Source organism: Vanessa tameamea, chromosome 16 (genome assembly GCF_037043105.1).
Source record: "Vanessa tameamea isolate UH-Manoa-2023 chromosome 16, ilVanTame1 primary haplotype, whole genome shotgun sequence".
Classification (NCBI taxonomy): domain Eukaryota; kingdom Metazoa; phylum Arthropoda; class Insecta; order Lepidoptera; family Nymphalidae; genus Vanessa; species Vanessa tameamea.
In genome coordinates this window covers 11,321,577-11,347,389 of record NC_087324.1, presented here as the reverse complement: position 1 = coordinate 11,347,389, position 25,813 = coordinate 11,321,577, and the positions used below count along the sequence as shown (strand labels likewise).

Here is a 25,813-nt window from a genome sequence, read left to right as displayed (position 1 = left end):
ATATTATGATAACAGCAAATATAAAAAATACCTATCATAAATAATACTTATAAGATATTTCATTTAATTACAATTCTCCGAAGAAAAATACAAATAATACCTTTGCCTATGACATTTAGCGTACAGGTTCTTTAGACATAAAAGGTATTGCAAGGGAAGCTGAAACATGTTATAATCCATAACCAGCACCAATCGATATGAAACCAATTTTGTACTTTTAATTCGACATTACACATTTTGCACAGGAAGGTAAATTCAGAATGCAAACTCTTCTTTTTTCTTTTATAAAGAGAAAATTCAAGCATTTTCGCAAAACATCCAAATGCCGAATCGTGATTTGCAATTTTTTGTAATTGCTCGTAAAAGTACATGAACTCAATTGTCCTACGTCCATTTACTGTAAAATCTTCTTTTTCTAGTGTTTCTTCAATGACAAGTTCTGGAGTATTTCGTTCCGCTTCCAATGATGCCTAAAATATAATCATAGTCACATAATAATTAAAGCAGGTATTACTACGTAAAAAAATCAATTTATATGTTAGGTTGAGTTAATGAATGTTGAAATGTACAGGAAGATGCGAATGCATCGTGAAAAAAGCACCAGTGACTGAAAAGATGAGTAGCATAGGTCATCAGATAAGTCGGAACGTACGAGATAAATACGAAAAAAAGGTAAGTAGTGTTTCTAGGGTTCCGTATCCAATGGGTAAAAACGGGACTGTATTACTAAGACTCCGCTATCCGTCCCTATGTCTATCCGTAGGTCTGTCGGTCACATGAGAAACTTGACAGTTAACATTTTCACAAGTGATGTTTTTTAATCGGTACATAATGATTTTACCAAAAATACATATATAAATTGCTAACTAAATAGCTTAGAAAATGCTAATAGAAAATTGCGATTTCAGTGTTTGGAGTAATGTTGACGATTAATTTGCTGGGTAATTGATAAATACTTCATAAATATCATGTGGTGAAACTTTAAGCATATTTATTTAGATACTAAATGTATTTTTTTTATCCATAATCAATGCTCCGAGTTGTAAGAAACTTTGAAAAAAGTAAGCGCTATTTTAGCGTTCCGCAAGGACTGCCTTCTTAACAAAAGTGCTTTTATGAGCCTTCTTGAATAATAAATATTTTAATATTTAATTTTGTGGTTAATTAAGTTATTATCGCCGCTTCCAATATCGAACATATGGAAAGTATAATCTTATTTTAAATCAAAATATCCCTTATATTTGAAAAATGAATATTTTTTTCTTAGCTGGCAGACCATTGTTAATGTCAAATGTCAAGTGATATTTGTCATTTTTATATAGGTAACGAATGACAGTTTTGGTCGACTTGTCGAGTGACTTAAAATTCAGCAAATCTTATTTGAAATGAGAATATTGTTATAACCGCCTAAAAAGGTTTAAAAAATTGCAAGCTACAATAAATCTACAATGAATTTCGGTGGCACATTAAGAGTTAACAAATTCGCATGTTTCACATTAGTTTTTATATTATTCCTTATAATTTATTGGCGTTCTGGAGGTGCTGGTTATCCTACTGACAAAAACGACTTAATAAATATAAAATCACTTTTAAAAGCGGCTATACATGCCGCCGAGCGAGGTGGAAAGAAAGTTATTGAGGGTAAAAACCATGAATTGAATATAAAAAGTAAAGGCAAGACGTTGGAGGGAGCAAACGACCCGGTTACCGATGCTGATTACGCATCGCATTGTGCTATGTACTATGGTCTTAAAAACACATTTCCAAAGTTAAACGTAATATCCGAGGAGCACTCTAAAGACGATTCGAGTTGTCAAAATCAAGATGTAATTGATATCGAAGCAACTCCCACAGATCACAGAACAATAGATTACATGAATGACGAACATGTATACGTTAAGGATGTTACGGTTTGGATTGATCCTCTGGACGCGACACAAGAATATACAGGTAACAAATTCTAAAAGTATTGTTATTCTATTCTATTGATGGACAAAATCTTTTCTTTTATTTTTTGTATAAGCAATATAAACAAGCTTGAGATCTGTACCAGTTTGGTGACAAATGATAAGAATAAACAATTAGAATGGATAAAATTCCATATAATATTTTTATTAACTTGGTGCGATCTAGTAACACTTACCAACACATGAGGTCTAAATAGACCATAAACAACAACATCAACAAATAAATATGTTTATTGTAACTAAGTATAAACCAAGTTTTTAAGAGCTAACAACTTCCAGTATCTTCTATCCAATCCTCTATCTTAAATAAAGAAATACATTGTTATCAAAATGGCTATTTTGAAAATGAGGGATTTTTTGCTGACTACTATTTTTCCCACACTGACTTACCTTATATGTATTAATATTATATCAATAATTATAATAAAATTATAAAGGTCTTTCTATAATATGATTGTTATTTATGAGGTGTTTTTTTTTAAAAGATCATAATGAATGTTATACTTTACAGAGGGTTTATATCAATATGTTACAACAATGGTATGTGTGGCAATCAATGGTGTACCGATTGTAGGTGTCATACATTACCCTTTCCCAACACGCACATACTGGGGTTGGTATACTAAGAAGACATCCAGCAACATTCCAAACATACAACATGTAAGTTATAAGTTATAAAAGCTATTATTATTTTTTACAAATGTATCTTTGCAATATACTTCCTACTCTCCATGGTTCCATATATTGTTAAAAAATTCATTTTCAGAAAGACGAAAATAAAGAAAAACCCAGGGTTGTAATATCTAGGTCTCATCCAGGTACAGTTGCTAATATTGCCAAAGAATCGTTTGGACTTAAAACAGTTGTAACACAAGCTGCAGGAGCAGGTGACAAAGTGATGGGAGTCGTAAATGGTAACTTTGATGTTTATCTCCATGCAACTGCTATCAAAAAGTGGGATTTATGTGCGGGTAATGCCATAATTAAGGCTGTTGATGGTAAAATGACCACAATCAAAGGTGCAGAGATTGACTACTCTCCTGACAGTGGTGTTAAAGTAACTGATGGTATCTTAGTAACGAGATATGATCATGATTATTACTTGAGTAAGTTACCGAAATCTTTGACTGGTCAAACGTAAATGGTTAATTAGTTATTAGAATAAATAATCGAATTTAGCATATTGCATAGCAGATACTGTGTAAGATTTGTAATGGATGTAACTGGTTTTCATTTATATTTTTAAAGTAGCATTTTTATTGCTTTTCAGATAAAATGAATATTTATTTATTTGACAAAAAAAAAATATTTTAATAAACAGCAGCTTTATTTAATAATTATAGGTTAATGTTCATCTAAGGCTGTTGACTATTTTTGGACAACACAATACACATGTCAGCTATTCAAAACCCTGTATTTTAAATCAGATCTGTTTTTTTTTTTAAATCTTTGTTTGTGTTCTAAGAACTAAAATTATTTTTCGTCTTTTTTTATTTATAACATTAAATCTTTTATGTTTTGTGCAATTTTGGCTGTACAGTAGAACCTCGATTATCCGAACTATTTGGGACCGAGCCTAGTTCGGATAATCGGAATGTAGGTACTTGGTACAAGATCAAACAAAAACAACACCTTTTCACATAAAATCTGTAGTCTATTAAAATTTGACATACATATTAAAATATTTAACGTTGTAATATTAGATAACTAAAAAAAGGAAAATGCTATTTTAATATTATTTTTAAATCGTCAATTTTTAATTGACGACGGCTGCAACGCGTCAACGTTCAGATTATTAAGGGTTCGGATAATCGAGGTTCTACTGTATAACGTAATATAATTATTAATTATCTGTTGTAACTCATAAAAAAATATTTTAACATATATAATTCCTGTAGTTAATTTATTTTTGTGGTTTAATGTATTTTGAATATTTTTTAAAGATATAATAGGTTTATTTAAAAAAAAAAACAATTAAGTAGGCATCTATCAAATTAGTGAAATTTTCAAATATTTCGCTGGTTTCTATACCATTATTATATTTATAATGTATTATTTTATAAAGAATTATTTCTTTCAAAGAATAGTCATTTATATGTGTGACAATATTTAATATTGAAACTGTAGATTGTGTTAATGTTTCTTAAATGTACATAATTAGTTTTAATGTTATAATATGTTAAATTGTAAATAATTCGATCACTTTGGAGACACTTTTGTATAGTGAATTTATATAATTTTAAATATAATATTATAAATTATGGGTTGTAAATAAAATTTAATAATTTATTGCATATGGATTTTAAATAATTAAGTTATTAATATTAGTTCTTTCTTTACAACTTTCTAGGTTCTGTCAATATATCTAAAGTTATCAGTTACCACGTCATAATTTTTAGAGCTTTTACTGCATTTGAAGTCACTGATTGATTAAACTTTTGAAGCTTACATGCTCTTAGCCATAGATGAATATTATTCATAGCTTGTAACATATGCAGGTATCAAATATAATCATTCAATCCTTATTGCAATTTGTAATAAACTTGAATCAATTTATTTAAACGCGGTAAAGAGTACTGCCACTGTCAAGGGTTCAATTCATAACTTCTCAATACAGTTTCATATATCTGATATTTAATATTTGTCATCTCGATTGATATATACTTAACCTCTTCAATTATTGTAAGAATCAGGAATAAAATTCAACTTATTAAATTATTGTTATAAAAAGCAAATTCTACCATCAGGAAGCTAAAACAATATTACCAATGAAAATAAAAGTTGAAGAAATTTGTGGTTTTGTATGAATAAGACTGACTGCAAAATTTAAGTTTTGTTTTTAACCTGTTAATGTAAATATATTATGGTACTGCCATTCTTATTATGACTATATTCATGAATTATAAATGTTTTGTTTCTTTTTAGAATTTCAAATTATTTTTTAAATCTTTAACAATGTACCGTAAAGCTAATAATTGCCATTCCAAAAAAAAAAAAAATTGGTTGATAACATACGTCTTTTTTTTTTTAAATAAAATAATTTACTTAGGTGATTCAAAAGCATAAGTATATTTGCATTTCATATAATTTTCGTAAGCATTATTACATTTATTGATTAATTGACACACCTTCCCAGATTATTGCAGTGTTTATTATTATATCACATACATATGAAATTTAATACGAAATTGAATAACTACAGACATTAAAATTATTTAAAAAATTATCTCAGAACAGGCATTGACAATTTTTGTTATACATTTTAAAAATATAGCATTTTATATTATAGATAATATAATACATGTTATTACAACTGTTCAAGAAGGATAAGATTTGGTTCAGAAAAGAAATAATGAAATAAATTAATTTAAATTTAATGATATCGCATTTCTGGATTACATCAGACATGCTTACGCTTATGTTACGTGAATAATTTTTTTTTTTAATTTATTGCATGAAAAATTTAATTATTCAATAAAACATTCTTTTCAATTTAATTTTATCTATTTTAGAACATCAGTGTGAACATGTCTTTACAATTATTAGTTTATAATAAATAATAATTATTGCAGTACATTTAAAATTAAAAAAAAAAAACCGTTAGGAAAAATCTAGAATACAAAAATAAAATTATAATCAATTTATGGAAACAATGATAAAAACTAGGTACATTGTATTCAAATTTAAAATAAGTTTTGACAATGTACAGAGTAATAACTTAATTTGCCGCCTAAAAATAAACTTCAGACATGAATAGACCAGATTTCATTTTATATTTTCAAATGTTATTTGCGTGCGAGCAACATTGTAGGAATAAATACTGCCTTATCATAGGATTTACATTCTAAATCTCGAAACAAAACCTTAGCCTCTTATTATACTGGTATCTTTACGCGTCATATTTGCTATATATTTATGACTAACGTGACCATACTTCCCGATTTTTGTGGGATAGCTTCGCTTTCAAAACATGCCCCAATGTCTTGAAGTCTTAAAATGTTCCAACAGCCAACAAATAAATGAAACCCCCAAACGTGTACAAAATTGATCATAAACAATTCCATAGATGCAAAAAATCCTATATGGTCAGGTCACTCAAAACGCATGTATTACAAAAAATACGCTTTTCATGTCAGTGTAAAAAGGGCTTTGATTATCAAAATAATAAAACAAGAATAGTATTCGGGCTAATAATTTATTCACATGCTTCAATAATTTGTTATTCCATCAATCTACTTTATAACTACGAGGCTTGGCTCCGCTATTTAGCGAAATCGATAATTATAATATAGCATAAATATTTTATAATAGTTTTTATTTAATACCGAAATTATATAGTCAATTTATTTTATCTCAATATTATATAACATTTTTGTCTTTTACAATACAGATTAATCAATATATAATCAATCAATTTGATTTTGAGTGATAATATAAAAAAAAGTCCAGTGTGTAAATGTTTTAGGATTGTTTATGGTTTGTGTTAAATTGGCCACTAATATACAATACCTCGAAATGTTGACGATAGAAAAAGTTATATTCAGAATCATTTGAATTGTTTGATCTATGAATGAATATTTAATACTTGTTTATTTTATAATTTATTACACCCATTGTTCTTTGGTAACTCAGTAGTGTATTCGTTGCACCGATTTTAATACCGGATAAGATTCAAACAAGACTCGCTTTTAACCGTGAGACATTTTTACCGACTTTAAGGTAATTTTATCTCATTCAATATTTTCATTTAATTCGGAATTGGAATGGGTTCTTAAATATCATCTTAGTATCCTCTCTCTAGTCTTATTAGGTATGTACGTTTTGGCCAATTGAAAATATACAGATAAGAAATATCAGTGACTAACAGTATTATACATCAAATATTTAAATAATGTATTTTTTTAATTTAAACATGGTATGAATGACTCTTAACAGTAAGTCTTTAAAAGCTAACATTTAGTTTTTCGAACCTATGGTAAAAACCTTGCAGTCTATTGAATGACATTTTATAACTAATTGTTTTGCAATAAACATATACATGTCCTACTCGTACACATTGAAACAGGAAACAGATGAAGGAAAAGGACAGATATATTTACCTTCAACTTCCCAGATTTCTAACGTCGTACCAATACAAGTGTTTAACGTGAAACGATGAAATAAACGTTTTGTCTATGACAGAACCTTGCACAGATGATATAAACACAGATAATAAATCGATAGAGGGCAGCACACTAGCACAATAAACATCACACAGCTGATTCAATTTCGCACCATTGTCTAAGCCGCGGCACTCACTCGTATATACATATGTTATCATACTGTATCGATATAACACTTATCACATTATTAGGATTTATCGTCCGTGCTCGATATAGCCGCGATGCGGTGTTAAACTGAGTCATCTGAAAGAACAAAAAACATTCATATAGGCCTTTTGAATTGGTCATTTTTCAAGTTTATTTAAAGATACCATCGGTATCGAATGTAGATTTTGAAGATCGTGATTATGATTTCGGTCACGGTGGCGAATCTCAAGAGACTTGCCAACTACGCAGGATAACTTAAAGTGCTAAGTGTCAAAGCTTTTTTGATAATTCATCACCTAAGATGGTGAGAGCAAATCATGTATGGAAGTCGTTATTTTTAAAGTTAGAAATATCTTAATAAGATATTTCTAACTTTAAAAATAACGACTATATATATGGCTTATGTTTATAAGTAAAATACAGCCAGAGAACTCATCACCCCGAAGGTTGAAATTAGAGGTGAAAGTTTGTGAAGAAGTTCGCCTGGTCAATGTTTGTAATATGGAAATTCGGGCAATTCATACCCACGGCTTTATTTAAAAAAAAATTAAAACAATTATTTTTAAATCCCAAGGGAAATTGGAAGATAGTTTAATGTGATTATAATTTGCTATTCATATCTCTAAATTACAGGTAAACGAATATGTAATCTTTACTGATGTAAATTTTGAGGGACTCAATCGTTTTTGATGAAGTAAACACTTAACGATACCTTGAAATACTCCGTAAGGAACCTATTATTTACATTTGTAATTTTGAACCGTATAAAAGATAATCACAGGCAAAAAAAAAAAATGGTTTTAGTAGCTTGAATTTTTTTTTTAAAAAGGCATTTATGTTTAAATTACAGATACTTCAATTTTATCCTAGGTTTCTTTATGTTGCGATACTGTTTAATAACTAAGGCTATGTTGAGTCGTACATTTTTAACTTGACCTTTAGTAAAGGTTACGGGTTAAGTTTCATTAGAAATTTATAAACACTGCAGTTCAAGTTAGAATGATGGAATATAAGCTATATATGTTAAGTTAGAACTAAACTAAAGCCTTCTTCAAATGCTTAATCGGATAGTGTTGTACTGATCTGTCCCAACCTACAAAGAGATAAGAGATTCTATCTCTAAGAGATATTACATAATTACTTTTATCAGTACCTATGTGGGTTGCATTTTTTTGCACAACATGGTCAAATTTATACTTATAATTCATCTCGTGCTCATCAGTGAAGTAAAACATCGTGAGGTAACCTGCATGTGTATTGTGGCGGATGATAATCAGACACATACATACATATATCCGCCATCCCGCATTGAATCAGCGAACATACATCGAACTACTTCTTGAATAATAAGATTTAATATAACACACAAGGTTTTTAGATGTTTTATCTTAACCATACAATAAAATATCTGTATATCTTTACCGTTTTGATAAGATATGGCGGGTCAGGGAACTTTACATCGACATATATATTTCGGCTTTCGTACAGCGATCCGTAATGTCTACACATATTAACCATGTCTGGCTTTTGTACGATACAATTGTTGATGGTCAATAATGAAAAATAAATAAAGTATTTTTTTACGAGAAAGCTAGGTGGACGGGCAAATGGACCACCCGATGGTACGTGGTCACCACTGCCCATACAGCGCATGCCCATGGCGCAGTAAGAAATTTAACCATTTCTTACATGAACTTGACAGATGTTACATTGACTCACTTACTCCAACAGTACAGAGTACTGCTGGTTGGCGGTAGAATATCTGATGAGTGGGTGGCACCTAGCCAGGAGGGCTAGCGAAGACAACGGGCAAGTCCTACCATCAAGTAGTTATATGAAAATGAAAATTGCTTTATTGATAATAATGTTTTAATAATGAGTTGCAGTCTACTACTTTTTATTACATATATATATGACGTGTTAACTATCTATGACTGTAAATAATTTTCGTCATATTATATTTAAAATACTCTAATATCCTTAAATGCGTACTACATTTTTTTGCCTGAACTCTTAGAATAACACTTAGCAAAAGGTTAGGTTAGATGAAGTTATCGATATGAAATACATAAATATGAATACACAAAACACATAGAAAATAAAAAAATTACATACCGTGATACCACCATTTCGTTTTCTTAGGATTTTTGTTGCATGTTTTCACGTAAAAAGAATTATCCGGTGGCCGTTTCTGGAAGGAATGGGAGACATCATTCGATGACAACATATTCAAAAAATAACTTATACAATTCAATATATACATTCGGTTCGAAAAGTTAGAAATTGTTGCAAAATATATAAATTAAATGTATATAATTTACTTTATCTTATATATATTCTAATGGGAGGAGGAGTAAAGACAAACAAACAATATTGACATTGAATTAACACGATATCATTGTTCGGGATTTTAAATAATCTAGTCTTAACCGATACGTCAAACATTGCCGTTTTTAATATCACAGGAACTATTAGCAAATCGCATGGAATATGTAAATCTAAGGTTTGTTGTCTTTACTCCTACTGCCATTGGAACAGACTCTATCAAGATACTCTGGTCATATAAAATACATATGACGACACAACCAGGCAACGTTACTTGCATGTACAACATTTTTTTTTTTAAATCACATTTTTTCGTCCTATACGATGATAGCGTTGAAGCTAATGAGTTAAACTTTTACACCACTGAGGGCGTAATGGATTTAGAAGTGAACGCTTTGGGGCTAAAACGCTAGGAGCGTTTGCTGCCCTATTATATTCTGAATAAATTCAATTATTTAAAACATATTTGACTTAGTAAAATACAAGATTTATACTTACATTGACTACATCTAGATATATATGTATACCATATTAAATTAAAACACGACGAAATTGGAATGTTTTCTTTAGAAATCACTATTGTGGAATGCGCCGTATCTCTAAATCCGGCCGTGTAAACACTTGTGTGTTTCTGTTTTTATTAACAATGAAAGAATAAAAAAACAATATCCAATGTTTGTACTAACCTTCTCTTTACAGCTACTAAGCATGGATACTATAGATAGGCAGACGGATTGCACGGAGAGCGCCGGAGACCAGTCGTCCGTAAGTATCGAGAGGCAGATGTGGCCGTTTGAATACACATGCGGATGGACCGGGATGTTGTTACCAATGAATGTTACCTGGTGACCAATTAAAATCGTGATGATGATGCTGTATAAATATATACGTTATTTATTTTATAACATTTTTAATTTCATCGATACAGTCAGCCAGAAACAACTTACAAAAGAATATGTTGTATTACGAAAAGTCGTCGGAAATTGTACATTATTTATACATAGTATACATAGTCTTTGTTATGTTTTAATGTATGTGTGTTTATTTCTATTTTGCACCGTTTCGTGAATGTTTAAGGCTATTTGGTTAAATCTGTGCCTTTAAATTTTGACATTTGTCATTGTTCAATTGCACATATGTGAAAAAAATAATGTTTGCTTACAGACAACTATTTGTTATTAAAATTCCGCGTGAATTAAAACCACAACAAAAACGAGAGAAAGATGAAGGGGGGGGGGGGAAGAGAGGGAGAGAGAGTTTACTTTAAGACAAAATTTACACCTGTTAGTAAATTGTTCGATTAGAACGCAAACGAGATATTTGTAAATATCTGATCTATATTTTTTTATTTGAACTAAGTTGAAATCGAACCCATTAAGTGAATTGAAGGGCACTGCGCCAAACGAATACCAGTCTACTTTTCGTATCTCTTCTAATGTATTTGATTGATTAAGTTGCATCCACGCCGCAGTTAGTTTGTGATGCTGCGTTTCCAAGTAGGCAACATCCGATATCAAATTGTTATTCGTTGTTAGAATATTTAGACGTGTTAAGTAACGTTGCCTAACTTTTGAAAACAGTCAACTTGTAACCATTGATAATAACCGTCGCAACAATAATTTCTTCAACTGCCATGTAATCTATGCGTAATTTAAGGTTATCGTACGTTGCCTGCAGCAAATCAAATCCTCACTATTCAAAATAGGAGCATACTTATTGACTGTCAAATTAAAAACTAAAATTTTGTGACCACATTTAGCTTGTAGATTAAGTCACTCTTTGTTTTATTTTGTTCTATAATAGGTAAGCGGTTTGGAAAACGGGCGACCTGATGGTATGTGGTCACACCGACCATATGGATAGGACCTGTACCCAATATAAATCGTTCCTTACAAATGCGTCGCCAACTTAAGGACTGAGAAGTTATGTCCCTTGTACCTGAAGTTACACTAGCTCACTCACCCTTCAATCCAGAACAAAACTATAGTCAGTATTGCCTTTTGATGGTGGAGTGGTCATGTGTGGTAGTCGTACCTACCCAGATTGGCTTACACAAAGATCTACCATCAAATGAAATTGGTACTATAGATGCGAGGGTCAACATTTAACAAATAGAAGTGGAAGAATAAATGTTACTGCGTTGCATTATGTTGCCCCACAAAAAGTAACCGCGGTGTGAATACACCATAAGCGGTGTACGAAGTACGTTTAGTCCCATTCGCTCGTTCACTCAACGATCTGAGCCTTGAATTGATGGAGTAAAATTAAGATTCTTATCGTACATTTATCAGTGTTACAATATAAAAACTATCGAGCGAAGAAATCATTGCTTATTAGTCTAGTCGAGTTTAAAGGTGAAACATTTTAATAATAAATAAAGTCGTGACCGAGAATCCAAATCTTTTGATATTTTTGCGGTATCAAACCCGGACAAGCAGTGTTTATGCATCATCTTATTATCAGCTGTAAAGGAAGACATTGCGAATGGCGTAGTATAAGATTCAAACTTCAAATGTAGATAAGGCCTTAGCGTAGTAACGGCATATTAAAATGTTCCTTTTTTAAATATTACACACTAGTTGTCGCCCGCGGTTTCGCTCGCGGTTTAGGGGTGCTTGTCATGTGTTAGGCAAGTTTGCATCATACCAAATTTCGTCAAATTCGGTTCATTGGTTTGGCCGTGAAAGAGTGACAGACAGAAAGAGTTACTTTTACATTTATAATATTAGTATAGATCTGAAGAAGATTGGCAATTCATCTTATGTTCAGCGGTATAGTAAAAATTGCGAATGGCTTGCTACAATAGGATTCAAACTTTCAAATATAGTGGACGTCTTAGCCTAGTATTGGCACATTAAAATGTTTCTTTTTTTTAAATATTGTAACAATTTTCACGTCACTAATTGTATTAATTTACCGTGTAAAACCCTAAAATGCGAGCAGGCAACAAATAGTTTAGTATAATGTATCTGCTGTTGTAATTAACTACATTGTTATAAATTAGAACAACTCTGTATACATCAGAAGTTGTAAATCTGACATTGTACATCCATGATCAGATAATAAACACAACGGACGGAGTTTTGAATAAGCGGAACTTCATTCATATACATGAAACTAACCGTCCGAGTTGATCCGGATAAATTGATAATTTTATTTACTTTCCGATCGCAGCGTCATCTCGTTTCATCGACGAAAACCTGACGACCGAACCCAGTAAACGCGTTTAAAGCCTCGGGCGCCAACACGTTCGCAATAAATAATAATTTAACAACATACTTATTTCATATATCGTATATTCATCGAAGCCATGAAATCAATTCACATACAACTGCTAATTGTAATGTCACACCAATTGTTGACGATTGCAATCATTGAAGAATTATTACAAGGTATAAAATATACGCTCAGATACTTCTTGCAAATTTGGGCACAGTTCCAAAGATCATGGTGCCAAAAAGATTTAACGAATTATTAAAAAAAAAAAAAAAAACAATTTAAGAGCAATTATTTCACAAGTTAAACCATTGTCGTTCTTTGCTCTTTGTCGTGATCTAAATTACCTACTACGTGTATGTGGTTACGTGTATACATATGTTTGTTGTCACGGGGTTTCCTGGGTGAACGCTATTGATTGTGTGCTGTTTATTTATTATTTATTTCCACAATATCTTTCGTTAAACTGAGAACTACTTTGTAAAGTGTTGTGATATCTAGTTTAAAATTGTATCTTTGAAAATTTGGATGGACGAACGTTTGTAAATAGATCACGCCAGAACGGCTTTATAACTCATCTCATGCTCGGTGGTGAAGGAAAACATCGTGAGGAAAACTGCATGTGTCTAATTTCAACGAAATTCAGTCACATGTGTATCCACCAACCAGCATTGGAGCAGCGTGGTGGAATATGCTCCAAGCCTTCTCCTCAAAGGGAGAGGAGGCCTTAGCCCAGCAGTGGGAAATTTACAGGCTGTACTATACTGTACTACTATTACTTAAAAGTACATTTTCATGTTTACGTTTTCTTTTTAATTATGATTTATACAAATGCACTGAAATGTGATAGAACAATGAAGGTTATAACGATACCTTACTACTTAATTAAGTTTGTTAGTCATTTTCAACACAGAATAATTTATAACTTAGAAATGGCAACTAGGGCAATTTTATTCCTGATCAGTTTTAGAAAGACAGCCCCACAAATTAAATTATTTAAAAAATATAAAGGCGCCAAGCAAATAATCCAAAGGATGTTATAATCGTTAAGTAAAAAAAAAAAAAAAAACTGTAGTCTAGTGTGGACTGTGTTACTGGTCTCTTTCAGAGCAATAATTTACGGATAATAGATAGACTACATATACCATTATTCAACGTTTCTTATGAAATTTAATTTCACAAGATTTCGTGTTCTATGGGAACCATGAAATTTCCATGTACATAGTATTAATTTAGCAATTAATAATAATGATCGCGACATTTTTAATTAAATCTAAAATTATAATGAATTCAATTCAATTTAGATTGTATTTAAATAATATTCTATAATCATAATTCCGCCATTTTCACATTATAATATAAAGTAATATAAACCTGACAAATAAAAATATAATACACGCTATAATATTATTTAGGTCGTACATGCCATTTCTCATGCATTCATTGGTCTGTGTATACTAGCGACATTTCTCTGACGTTAGAAGTCTGTAATCAAGAATTGACAACATAATGAAGCACGCTTTGAATGCCAGATGTAACAACGCAATCAATAAGGAAGACACAATACAATACAATCTTACTGTTAATGGAGTATAAAAATAGAGCTCTAATTTATTTAAAGTAAATACTGACCGTATTGTAACTACTCAGAAGGAATATGTAACACTATTACAAATACTTTGTAGGGATACATTTGTAAGTATGCAATTAATATATGTTTAAGTGTAAAAAAAACAAATTATAATTACGGTCATTCGCAATATGTAATTTATATTCGTTTATATTTAATTCAATCTTGTTATTTGACTATTTAAAAGTCTTTCGAAGAGCATTGAGTAAGATTTTTTTTTTTTTAAATAATTACTAAATGTCAAAGAAAAAACTCCGCAACATTATTTCATCTTCATACAACAATCAAACAACACAACCGTCACTTTTTTTTTTTTAATAAATTTTACGTAGATCACCAATCATAATGCTTACATTTATTACAAAACAAGTACCTCTTTATATAATTAAAGGGATTGATTTAAAAAAAAGTAAACATGCATATACTCTATTCCAACCATAAAAGGAGAAAAGCCAAATAAACAACATTTGACACCAAATTGACGCGATAACATTGGCCGAGAGCTTGATTAATCTATGATATTCACTTTGGATTTGCGAAAAAAAAGGGCGTTTTGAACGTCGACGAAACTGTTATCGGAATTTTGGTAGTAAAATTAAAGTGGAAATAAGTAGTTAAGAGCAATAGTGTTGTATTATAAATAAAGATATATTAATCATTATATCTTAGTAGTGCACAATATAGCTGAGTTATTAGCAAATCGCATGCAATACGTGAACCTAAGGTTTGTTTATCTTTTTTCCCTCATCCATTGGAATAGGCTATACATGTACAATTGTTGACGTATAAACATTACACGTGTATTTATTTGTTAGGATAGGCGGTCATCATCTAATTTCATTGTTATAATCGGATTACGTCACACAACATGTGTGCGTTTAACTTACACGGACATTTTTTTAATTCAGGTTGCGTTGTAAACACTGTGACTTTATATGAACTCATATTTATACTAATATTATAAATGCGAAAGTAACTCAGTCTGTCTGTTACGCTTTCACGGCCAAACTACTTAACCGAATGGAATGAAGTTTGATTTAAAGCACGCTTGAAGCCCAAGGAAAGACTTGGACTACTTTTTTACGCTAATCACGAGACGACAAAATAACTACGACTAAATAAGAAGAAATATTCTCCAAAACTGCATCAAATTGAGTCTTTGTTCAAGAGTACATTTAGAGTCTATTACGAAGGTTAGTGTCATATGTATATACTAGCTGTCACCTGCGTCTTCGCTCACGTTTCAGGGTTTGGTGGTCTATGTACTTCCTTGGAGTTGCAAGTTTGCTTCATACCAAATTCGGTTCATTGGTTTGGCAGTGAAAGAGCGACAGACAGACAGGGTTACTTTCACATTTATAATATATATTAGTATAGATGTATAGATTTTATGTATTAACATAAATTACATATAGTACACTGTACGTTAATACGAATATAATCAGAACAGGAGCATAAAAATAAAGATTTACTGAGACAGTTTCGTTTTTGTCCAAAGTGGATTAGACCGGCACAAGTTAATCAGGGACGTCCGAATAAATCTTGCCGTTGATATAATATTCTACCATTGTAATTGTGTGTATGTTATCTTAATTGATTTAAAAAATCCAAGGTTCGACCTTAATTATACGTATTTTATAAGATAACAATACACTAATGTTCATTATATTTTTATAACATTTACGATTTTTTTTAAAGGCTATTTTTTTTTTTTTTTTTATTAATGTTCCCTTATTCAATTCACCGCCCTTGAAAATAATGTAATTAAGAAATAAAAATATTTCGAGCCAAATAGGTACAGTTTATAGAGCGTCGACAGTCGCCCAGTTTCTGAAAAGTTGATCAAAGTTTAACTAGTCTAACTAAATAATGAGTGCTCATTGGTCGCCTATTGCGCCATCGGGTGCCATCCACCAATGACCATCCAGAGTATAATTAAGTAAGTTAAATATTATAAATGTTATTACAATATAAACGGGTCTAATGTATACGCAATAATATAATAGAAAAAACTAGATATTCTGTTTGTGATTTTCAATGAAAAAAATACACTGCTGAGCGAATCTCTTTCGTGACGTGTCTTTTGGACGAGAACGTACATTACAATAAAACTTTTATATACATAATAGGTTAACAATTAGAATTTTGATTTCAAATTTAAATTATTGATTGCATTCCAAAATGTATGGTGTCAATATATGTCGGGATGGATGTATTCAAACAAAAAAGTCATTCGTTCAGTAATTTTTTTAAATAAAAAACATAGAACAATTACTCCTTATAAATACAAAACAATTTGTATTTTTTTGTTGTCGTTGCATTTTCCCACGCACACTATTACAACTTGCAAGCTCGAGCGTCACTCAGTAAAACTAATGCACACCGATAATATTAATTGAACGTGGACGTATTTTCGTTATGGACCCTGTCGAGTCCAGCATTTATAGAAGGAGCGAAGAATCTTTATCGAATTGAATAAGTGTATTTTACATACATTAGCTATTTAGCTTTATATATTTTTGTAATGATCAATCAAATTCATTTTTTGACTTCCGACTTGGTTCAATTTATGTCACTAATATCTTGTGAATAAGGATCAGCCTAAGTAAACTGGATGAATGGCATCCATTATCCTAAGGCCCTAGCGGTCTCTCGAAGGGTGCTGATCTTGAGGTAAAAATAAATATTTCAGAAAGTTTAAAAAGCTATTCAGTATTGTGTGATTCAAGTCACTATTTGCATCATTTGATATGATAGATACGATTTATTAATCATGAAGCTAACTTAGGGTGGATAGGGCGGGAAGGCATCGATCTATTTTAAAATTAAGTCAGCTCCTTTATATTCATTTCAGATGTGTATATAAGTATTTCAAAAGTCGATACTTTCGTAAACGCTTTGCATTGATAGAGGTCAATCTGTTTATTTCAGTTCGTTTTAATACATGATTCAGGTTTATATTAATGTATTAGTCATGGTAATCTCTTGATACAAAGCCACGTTTTATATCTAAATTCGATCGGGATGGGCAATGTGCCTTCCAAGTATGAAACGTGGAACACACTACAAACGGTTTTCAAGAAATTTATTCTGATTAACTGAGTACAACGCAACATTACCATCAATATAACTAAACACGTTTCGCTATAGCACCTAATAATAGGTAGTATTGTTGAGTAAAACGGACCTTAACCGAATAAGATTTGACCGAATTAAAATTAACCGTGTTTGTTTTGTCGTAACATTAAATTAACATTATACATTTACAAATTACAGATTAATAATTGTTGGCATAAATTTATTTGTTGGTTCACGAACATTTTTTTATTTGTTGGCTTTTGCTTGCAAGTTGTAATCGAAAGATTTTTTGCTCACGTTAGGGTTGCCAGACCTTAAAATATAAATACCTTAAAACCTTAACTCTGACTAAACTATTGTTCTTCTGACTATGGCGTAATGTTGTATAATTAGAAATGCAATCAAACTTAATTTATTCAAGTGTTTTATATATAATTATTACTATTGTAACGTTTGTTGGATGTTCTCTATAAATAAATTAGTAAGTTAATGAAAACCAGGATCAGCATTGATCGAGGCTGGACATTTAGCTCGAAAAAGGGACGTATTATTTTTGAAACCACGAACTTTTCAATGGCTTATTTATCAGGAAATCTGCAGTTTAAGAGTCAGGAATGAATAATAGTGCCACGAGTGTTTAATTATTGATATTCCTCACTCTTGCTGCATATACTGCATTCGACAGCGTAATGCTTAGGTTTGTATTATGTATGAAAAAAACCGTCCGAATGTTTTATGCGATATTGACGATAAATATTATATTATTTATAGGATGCAAGTAACAAAATGGCTTAACACCACTTGTGAACATTTCACGAGTGAGATACAAAGTGAAGTGTAAGAGCACTGCATTATTATGTACTGATAAAAGACATCCTTCGGCTGAGAGAGAGAGAGAGAGAGAGATATAAAAGTCAGACAGTCTGAACACGTATATATTTTGCTGTATACGACCGTTGAAATCCTAATATCTGGTAACCTTCGATACAAAATGATATGCCCTTCATGTATAACAAATATTGATAATTACGATAATTTTCGACGTTCAAATATTAACATATAGGTTCTGATATTTGAAGAAATTTTATATGTTTTTATTAGCGGTAGCGAAAGGTCGTCTCTTTCTTCCTTACACGTTTTGTATATACTTGTCTTTATCAGTTTAAATAAGGCGAGCGAAAGCGTCGGTGTGAAAGTGCCGTTAATGGACTAATACCTATCGCTTATTAGATTAATGGATCGAACGTTAAAACGTTGAGATACGATCACGCCGGCGCTGAATTAAGATACGTGTGATGAATGTACGAAGATAAGAAATTTCAATATTACCTCTGGAGAATCAAATGGATATTTATTTGTGAATTTGAACTGAAGTACGAATTTTTCACCCTCATACAACGTGCCGGGCACTCCTTCCATGTGAACTGTCCATCTGAAACAAAAGAAAAACGTCGTTAGAAAAAAAAGTAAAGTCTGCGACTCAGGGCACATGTTACAACTCTTACGTCAAGACGCAAAATTTTACCACCAAAACCTCGATTATTTATAACGCTCGACTTCTTCTCACATAAACATTGAAACGCGAACAAAAATAATATATACAACAAATTTTGAATTCACCTCAGTATAACATTAAAGCCATTACTTAAAAAATAACCAAGGCGACAAAAAGACAAAAAATAAATGTTGCTAGATGTCAAAATTAAGGATACAAAATATATACAAATTTATACGGAGATCGTTTTTTAAACGCCTAACTGAAAAATCTACTAAGCCAACAATACAATACATAAAACATAACAGAAGATATATACATATATGTATATAACATAAATATTATTGTTATATATATGTATATACAAAATATATCATTACGCGTTAAATGACTTTAGGCCCAATAAATCAACCAATAACCCCTACATATACATATGTAGATACTTTAATAAATACCTTTTATCATCAAAATCCTTAGGTACATATTACGATACGAGATAATACACAGCTTATAACGGAGTATCGAAATATAAATACGTTATCAAGGGCCAAAAAAATACGATCTCAATAACAGCATATAGTCAATTGAAATGTTACATTGACTGAACATTTTCTAGAGGACGCAATTTTATTTGTGTGACATGTAGGGGGCGGGGGCTCAATACTATAATAATAAAATTAACAAAAAAGAAAATTTTTGAGCAAATTTTCTAACTTTTATGCTTATAACTTTTTAAATTTTAAGTTTATGGTAAAAAGTCATATAAACATAATTGTAGCCACAACGATTTGCTACAAATTATGTCTTCACAAATTTTCCGTACAATTAATATTTTCGGAGATATAGTTAAAAATATGTTTCCACCCCTTTTTTCAAGATGGCGGGCGGGGGACAAGGGCGGCAACCACACAAACTTGGCGTTAAGGTTGTATTGACACCCCCTACATGTCCCACAAATAAAATTGCGTCCTCTAGAAAATGTTCAGTTTGACTCTAAAATTGTAACATTTCAATGGACTAATATAAAATGTATGCTGAAGCACAGTTCTAATAATATTACTTGTCATAGGCGATCTCAGACCAATAGAAAAATAAAGACGGACGCTTCATTAAAGGCGTTCAATTACGCACACAAGTGAAGCATCATATGCATAGTAGTGTGCGTGATTAGTGATACACGCACACCGTTGTCGTACACTAATTATGCGTCTCATGTAAGCGTAGTCCAAAATGATGTTACTGAAATCAATTTTCCGCTCATAGGTCTTTTAAATTACGCAACGGATTTTAATGTCGTTTTCGTCAATAAACACCGAGAAACTCAATTAGCCGAATACATTTTTTTTTTTGGATCGATATGCTTTTTCTTGGGTTACAGTCGGATGAACTGGCAGAAATCGCCACGTAAGATATCGATCAGACGACATTTCCCTCTCATTCGATTATATACGGATTTATATAAAATCATTTAACTTATTTTTTAGTAGGTATTGTTTTAATTCATAAACATTCTTAATTTATTTTATTGTGACAGTTATGTAATACATAACATATAGCGAAAATAACCTCGTTCTAAACGGGTATGCCACGACAATTCTCGAATATTTTTTACATTGAAAATTATTAACATTGGATTTTAAAACAATACATTCAGATGTACAGTTTTGCGGGTCCGAGTTGCACTGGAATAGATCTTTACTTGCTTGAAAATGAGAAGTATTTCACCATCAGTAGAAAACGGCATGTTGACATAGCATAAAGACATGATTGTGCCATATTTTATATTATTTCTTACAGCATTTTATTAAAAAAAAAACATAAATACTTAAATACAAGCAACATTGATGTTTTTATTCTGGCAAATCCCAAGCCACACATATGTATATAAAAGGCAACCATTTAAATCCTACTCCTACGATTAGGCGGGAAAACGTCCTTATTTTTACGTCCACGAGCGAAGTATCCAAATATAACTTGTTATTTATATTGCGCCAATATTAGCTTGCACAAACAGTTGATTCGTATACAGCGTCCGTAGTAAACATTGAACTATTTTAAATCTTCTAATCTTCATAACACAACTAATGTAAACAGACCGTACATGAAATTAATTTTAATCTGATAATATTCATACATAATATACTATATCTGTAGTGGAAACCTCTGTATATTATAAAATAAAATTTGCCAAGAGATCTTCATATGCTCCATCTTGTGTACAATGATTGCCGGATTAATTATCAAAGCTATAATATATTTAAGAAAGAATTTGGGGAAATCATGTTTACAGTCCTTATTATTCTGACAAACAAAATGGATATGCATGTCTAATTATAAATAGTTATCCGACCTGAACTTTAGATTTCGCAGGGTTTTTCCCACGATAATTACTATACACCCATAACTACCACATTTTACCTTCATTCATTTTTGTGATTCAAATACTTTGATTTCCAAAAGTACAGTAAAATGTTAATATTTTTTATTTATTTATTTATCAACAGAAAACGAATGAAATTAGTATATTATTTATTTTGCTAAAGATTAAAAGCGTCAGGAAAGACTTTCAAGAACTAAAGATGAATATCGTCAATTTCCATCGACATCCTTCACTGAAAATTTAAGAATGACCGTCAGATCTTTAGACGAGGTGCAAAAGTATAAAAATGTCCTGGAAAACATAAGTATGACCTTCAAATATTTAGACGAGATGCAAAAGTATCAAAATGTCTTAGAAAATATAAGCATGATCGTCAGATATAAGGTCAGACGGAACTGTTTATGAAAAAGCTTACTGCCCGTTGAAACTGACAGCGAGGAACAATAGAAAAGGCGAGTTAATATTTTAAAGAGCCATTCTAAAGGCTGAGTGGGAATTTCATTTGTCACGATTTGTGACTATAGACAAAAAGTGGATAGATATTATGATAAAAGTGGATATTACATTATGTTTTTCCTTAAGCTGGTAATAGATTATTTTTAATCAAATGAATAACGAAAATAATTCAATATATTAGGAAATAACTACATTATTGGAACGAATTAACGACAGTATACTGAAGTTAAGCTCAGTAAGCGATAAAAGCGAGTGGATCCGTTTCGGACATATCCGATTGTGGTTAACCAATTTTTGGTCGAAACTGAAACTGCCGATAAATATAGAATAAAGACTTCTTTCTATAAATCTGAGGCCAGAAATTAAAGCCTAGTTAGGAAGATTAGGGAATTTCGTTTTTATAACATTAATGAAATATAATTGATTTTTTTTACATCATATAAGTAAGCTGACTTGCAAAAGAGCCAAATGATGGTAAGTGGTCAAGACTGGCCATAAACATTAGTACTGAAAGAGATATTTACCATTCCTCATAAAACATATGCACCACTAACCTTGGGAACTAAGATGTTATGTTCCTTGTGCCTGTAGTTACACTAGCTCACTCACACTTAAATCCCGAGCATATCAATATTAAGCATTACTCTTCGGTGGTACATTATATGGTGAGCAGATGACCCAGGTGAGCTTGCACATAAATTCCTACCATATAGTTAATGGTAAAATGTTTAAAAAAAGAAGTATTATTATAAATACTTTTTAGCTTAATTATTTAAAGCCATAACGATCCCGCTACACAAACTAAATAGAAAGATTGCGCGAGAACACATTAAATAAAAAAAGGGAAAACAATGACTCCACAAGTCCCATTTAATCATATCTCAATGATTGTAGGGGTCTATTTTGTTTAGACACAAAGTTTGAATATAATAGGCTTCGGACTGTTTGAGCTATTTCCTTACTCTATTTTCAAGAAATAGTTTTATTAAATACATGAAACAAGTCAGGCTTCGCTCGGATGGAGTTTATTAATCACAAATAAATTAAATGCCATTCTAAACAGTAAAAAAATATAGAATTGGATTATTAGTTCCGGAGATTACCCCCTATATACAAATAAACATTACTTTTTTCTAATATTAGTATATATTTATAACAAATTACATGTTAACGAAATAAGTTTATACATACTACCTTACCGACTCTATTAGCAGTTCTCTATAGATGATAATAGAATATACAAATCCATCAAGAAGTATGTTTACAGTTAGAAATGTACAAAAAATGTTAACCACAATTTTTAGTTTGAAGCAGAAATCCAAAACACCGATTTTCATTTAAAAAAATATAAATAATTACATTAAAACTAACTTTACTCTACTACAAACTCTTAAACCACATATTACACCTTTAAAAAATCCCATATTTTGAAAAATAATGAAATACATTTTTCCTATTTTTGAAGTATACCCCAAATAGTAACATCCAGAACTCTAATCTCAAAAGTTATTACCATGCGAACTTTAACCATTTAGAGAAATAATATTAAAAACAAAAACCTTGCAGCAATTTAATTAATGAATTATTACTATTTAAGCTTGAGTGTGTAGACAATAACCAAGGGGCCCAGATTGATCGAGCAACTTTTTTACAATACTAGACGGTCCTTAGGCCATTGCACTATTTTGATGCTTCAGACTACTACAGAAATATGATTCAAAATAATCTTTTTAGGTTAAGTGATTTGTTTTGGGTGTTAATGAATCATTTAGAACACATAATTATTTATCTATTCATATAGATAATTGTGTAAACCAGATGCCACAAGTTTTTACAACAAATTAAATACAAACATAATTGTTAAAGACTTCAGTCATAGCCGATTACATTTTTTACATATTAAACGATTTTTTTTTAATGTTCATTACCTTTTTTCCTTTGTTTGTCAATGGAATTCCTTTTTTTAAACTGAAACTTTAAGTGCTTAAGTTTATCATTAAAAACAATTTGAAAATAAGATTAAATATATCTTTTTCTTATTATAATGATTTTATTCAATGTTTTGCTACCAGGTGAACATCATTTGAACGATATGATTAACATGACCACATTGTCACTGTAGAACTTATAGATTGCCAATGTGCAGCCAACTGTGGGAAGTTGTTTAAAATCTAGTGCCAGTAGCTATTTTAAAATGTCTAGTTTAATGGATAGTAATGATTTTGTATGCTCTAATAATACCTATTAGGTTGATTATTTTGTTTATTGAATTCAGGCATTTTTTATACTGAACATAGTGTTGTAGTGTTTTAGATAAAAATATTATATATATTTTATAAATTTTAGTTATTAAATACTAATACATGCATAAACATGCAATATATATTTAAATTCTATTATTTTCTATTTCTAATGTCTATCACGATAAAGATTCTGGTGGGATAATTAATGTGATTGACTTTTTCTTATTAAATTATTATTCATTATTGATACATATAAATATTTTAAAAGAACAATACATTTTGGACAAATGTAATTACATTTGAAGGTTTTTATGATGCAGTTTGTAAAGGACTATTGATTCTTTTAACTATTATAATAGTAGACCTATTTGAACAAAATTTAACAGAGATAATGTTAAAAAATGCTGTTTAAAGTTTAGTACTTACACAACACTCGTAGAATTTATTAAAAAAAAATCATGTACCCTCATTTTTATATATATTTTTTGTTTTATACTGTAGATAAGTAATTGCAATAAATGTTTATTAATTTATGTCCTTTTTATTCAGGATATGTCGAACTCAAATTCCTTTATTCAATATAGAAGCATTACGCTTACTTATTGATAGCCAAATTAAAAGCTATCACTGGTTCATAAAAGAAATGTTTGTCATCAAGACCAGATTTAATTAATTTTAATGATATTTCAATGAAAATTAATCATTTAATAATGACCACTCAAACGTAATGACATATGATATTAAGGGAACTTTCTTAGAATATACTTCATATTGATATTGTATTTAATAAGATTACTATTAGATTACTCCGATTATTTCCTATAAGACTACTTGGGAGTAAATTTATTAAAAAATGATCTTTGCCTTTTTTTAAAAAAAGAACAGTCAATCCAGGTTGCTGTTTTTTAAGGCGGTAATCGTATTTATTTACCCAGGTATCCAGATATCCGTTGGGGGGTGTTAGTAGCATATTAATTGTCTAGACAACTTGAATACTCCTTCTACTAAAGGATATTTCTGGAATAACGGACCAACGGTAATAAAATGGGTCACTTACAATGTCAGATTTTGGCTGGCCTGGTCTCCGTCCACAGTAACACCCGGTGGAGGTTCTTTCATTAACGACATGAGTTCTTTTTGCAAACGTCGCTGCAACAATAAATAAAAAACTTACCTAATGCTGAGATTACAAACTTTTTAAAAATAAACATTTATTTCAACAACACAACAATAGAAATCCTGACAAGAAATCTACGAAGAAAACTGTCACAACAGTTACGTATATTTTTTTACATTACTTAGGTGTTGTAAATGTCACTTAAAGACAATTCGCAATAAAATGCTACACATATTTGAAATGCAAAATATTTTAGAAATACAAAATTCATCGTAGTATTTTTTAATTAACTTTACAAACCTCCGACGGGGACATAGCCGCCATTGTACAAATTTAGACGACTAATGTTGCCAGGTAACACATTAAATTAAATATTAACAATTTATGAAAATGACGTTTGCAATTAATTTGCAATTTTTGAGTACATACAATAGTAAACAATAAAAAAATACTTTCTATAAAAATGTAACTCTAACGAAACGTAAAAATTATATGTCCCATGTGTTTTTTAATTTTCTCGGACTACTTTTAATAGATACATTAATTCTTGCTTTTTATAAACCGGCGTTTTACATATGTCAAAGTCAAAATAGCTGT

At 30.7% G+C, this 25,813-nt stretch overlaps 2 protein-coding genes across 3 annotated transcripts; one reads left to right on the top strand and one right to left on the bottom strand.

The window, feature by feature from the left end:
• Window positions 1-1,366: 1,366 nt before the first annotated feature.
• LOC113394221 (putative inositol monophosphatase 3) lies at window positions 1,367-3,656 on the top strand. Its single transcript, XM_026631454.2, has 3 exons — window positions 1,367-1,950; window positions 2,479-2,627; window positions 2,734-3,656. Exons 1-3 carry the CDS (start codon window positions 1,449-1,451, stop codon window positions 3,106-3,108), a joined length of 1,026 nt encoding a protein of 341 aa, XP_026487239.2. The 5' UTR covers window positions 1,367-1,448; the 3' UTR covers window positions 3,109-3,656.
• Window positions 3,657-5,034: 1,378 nt separating this feature from the next.
• On the bottom strand, window positions 5,035-25,583 carry LOC113394223 (ubiquitin-conjugating enzyme E2 W). 2 transcript variants are annotated; one of them, XM_026631456.2, is made up of 6 exons: window positions 25,517-25,583; window positions 25,157-25,248; window positions 18,855-18,957; window positions 10,288-10,443; window positions 9,392-9,467; window positions 5,035-7,372 (listed from the first exon to the last, which is right to left on the bottom strand). In XM_026631456.2, the coding sequence occupies exons 1-6, from the start codon at window positions 25,538-25,540 to the stop codon at window positions 7,359-7,361; spliced, it is 465 nt and encodes a 154-aa protein (XP_026487241.1). In that variant the 5' UTR covers window positions 25,541-25,583; the 3' UTR covers window positions 5,035-7,358. The 2 variants fall into 2 exon arrangements, with proteins under 2 accessions (XP_026487241.1, XP_026487242.1); XM_026631457.2 differs by lacking the exon at window positions 25,517-25,583 and adding an exon at window positions 25,398-25,420.
• Between the last annotated feature and the right edge of the window lie 230 nt (window positions 25,584-25,813).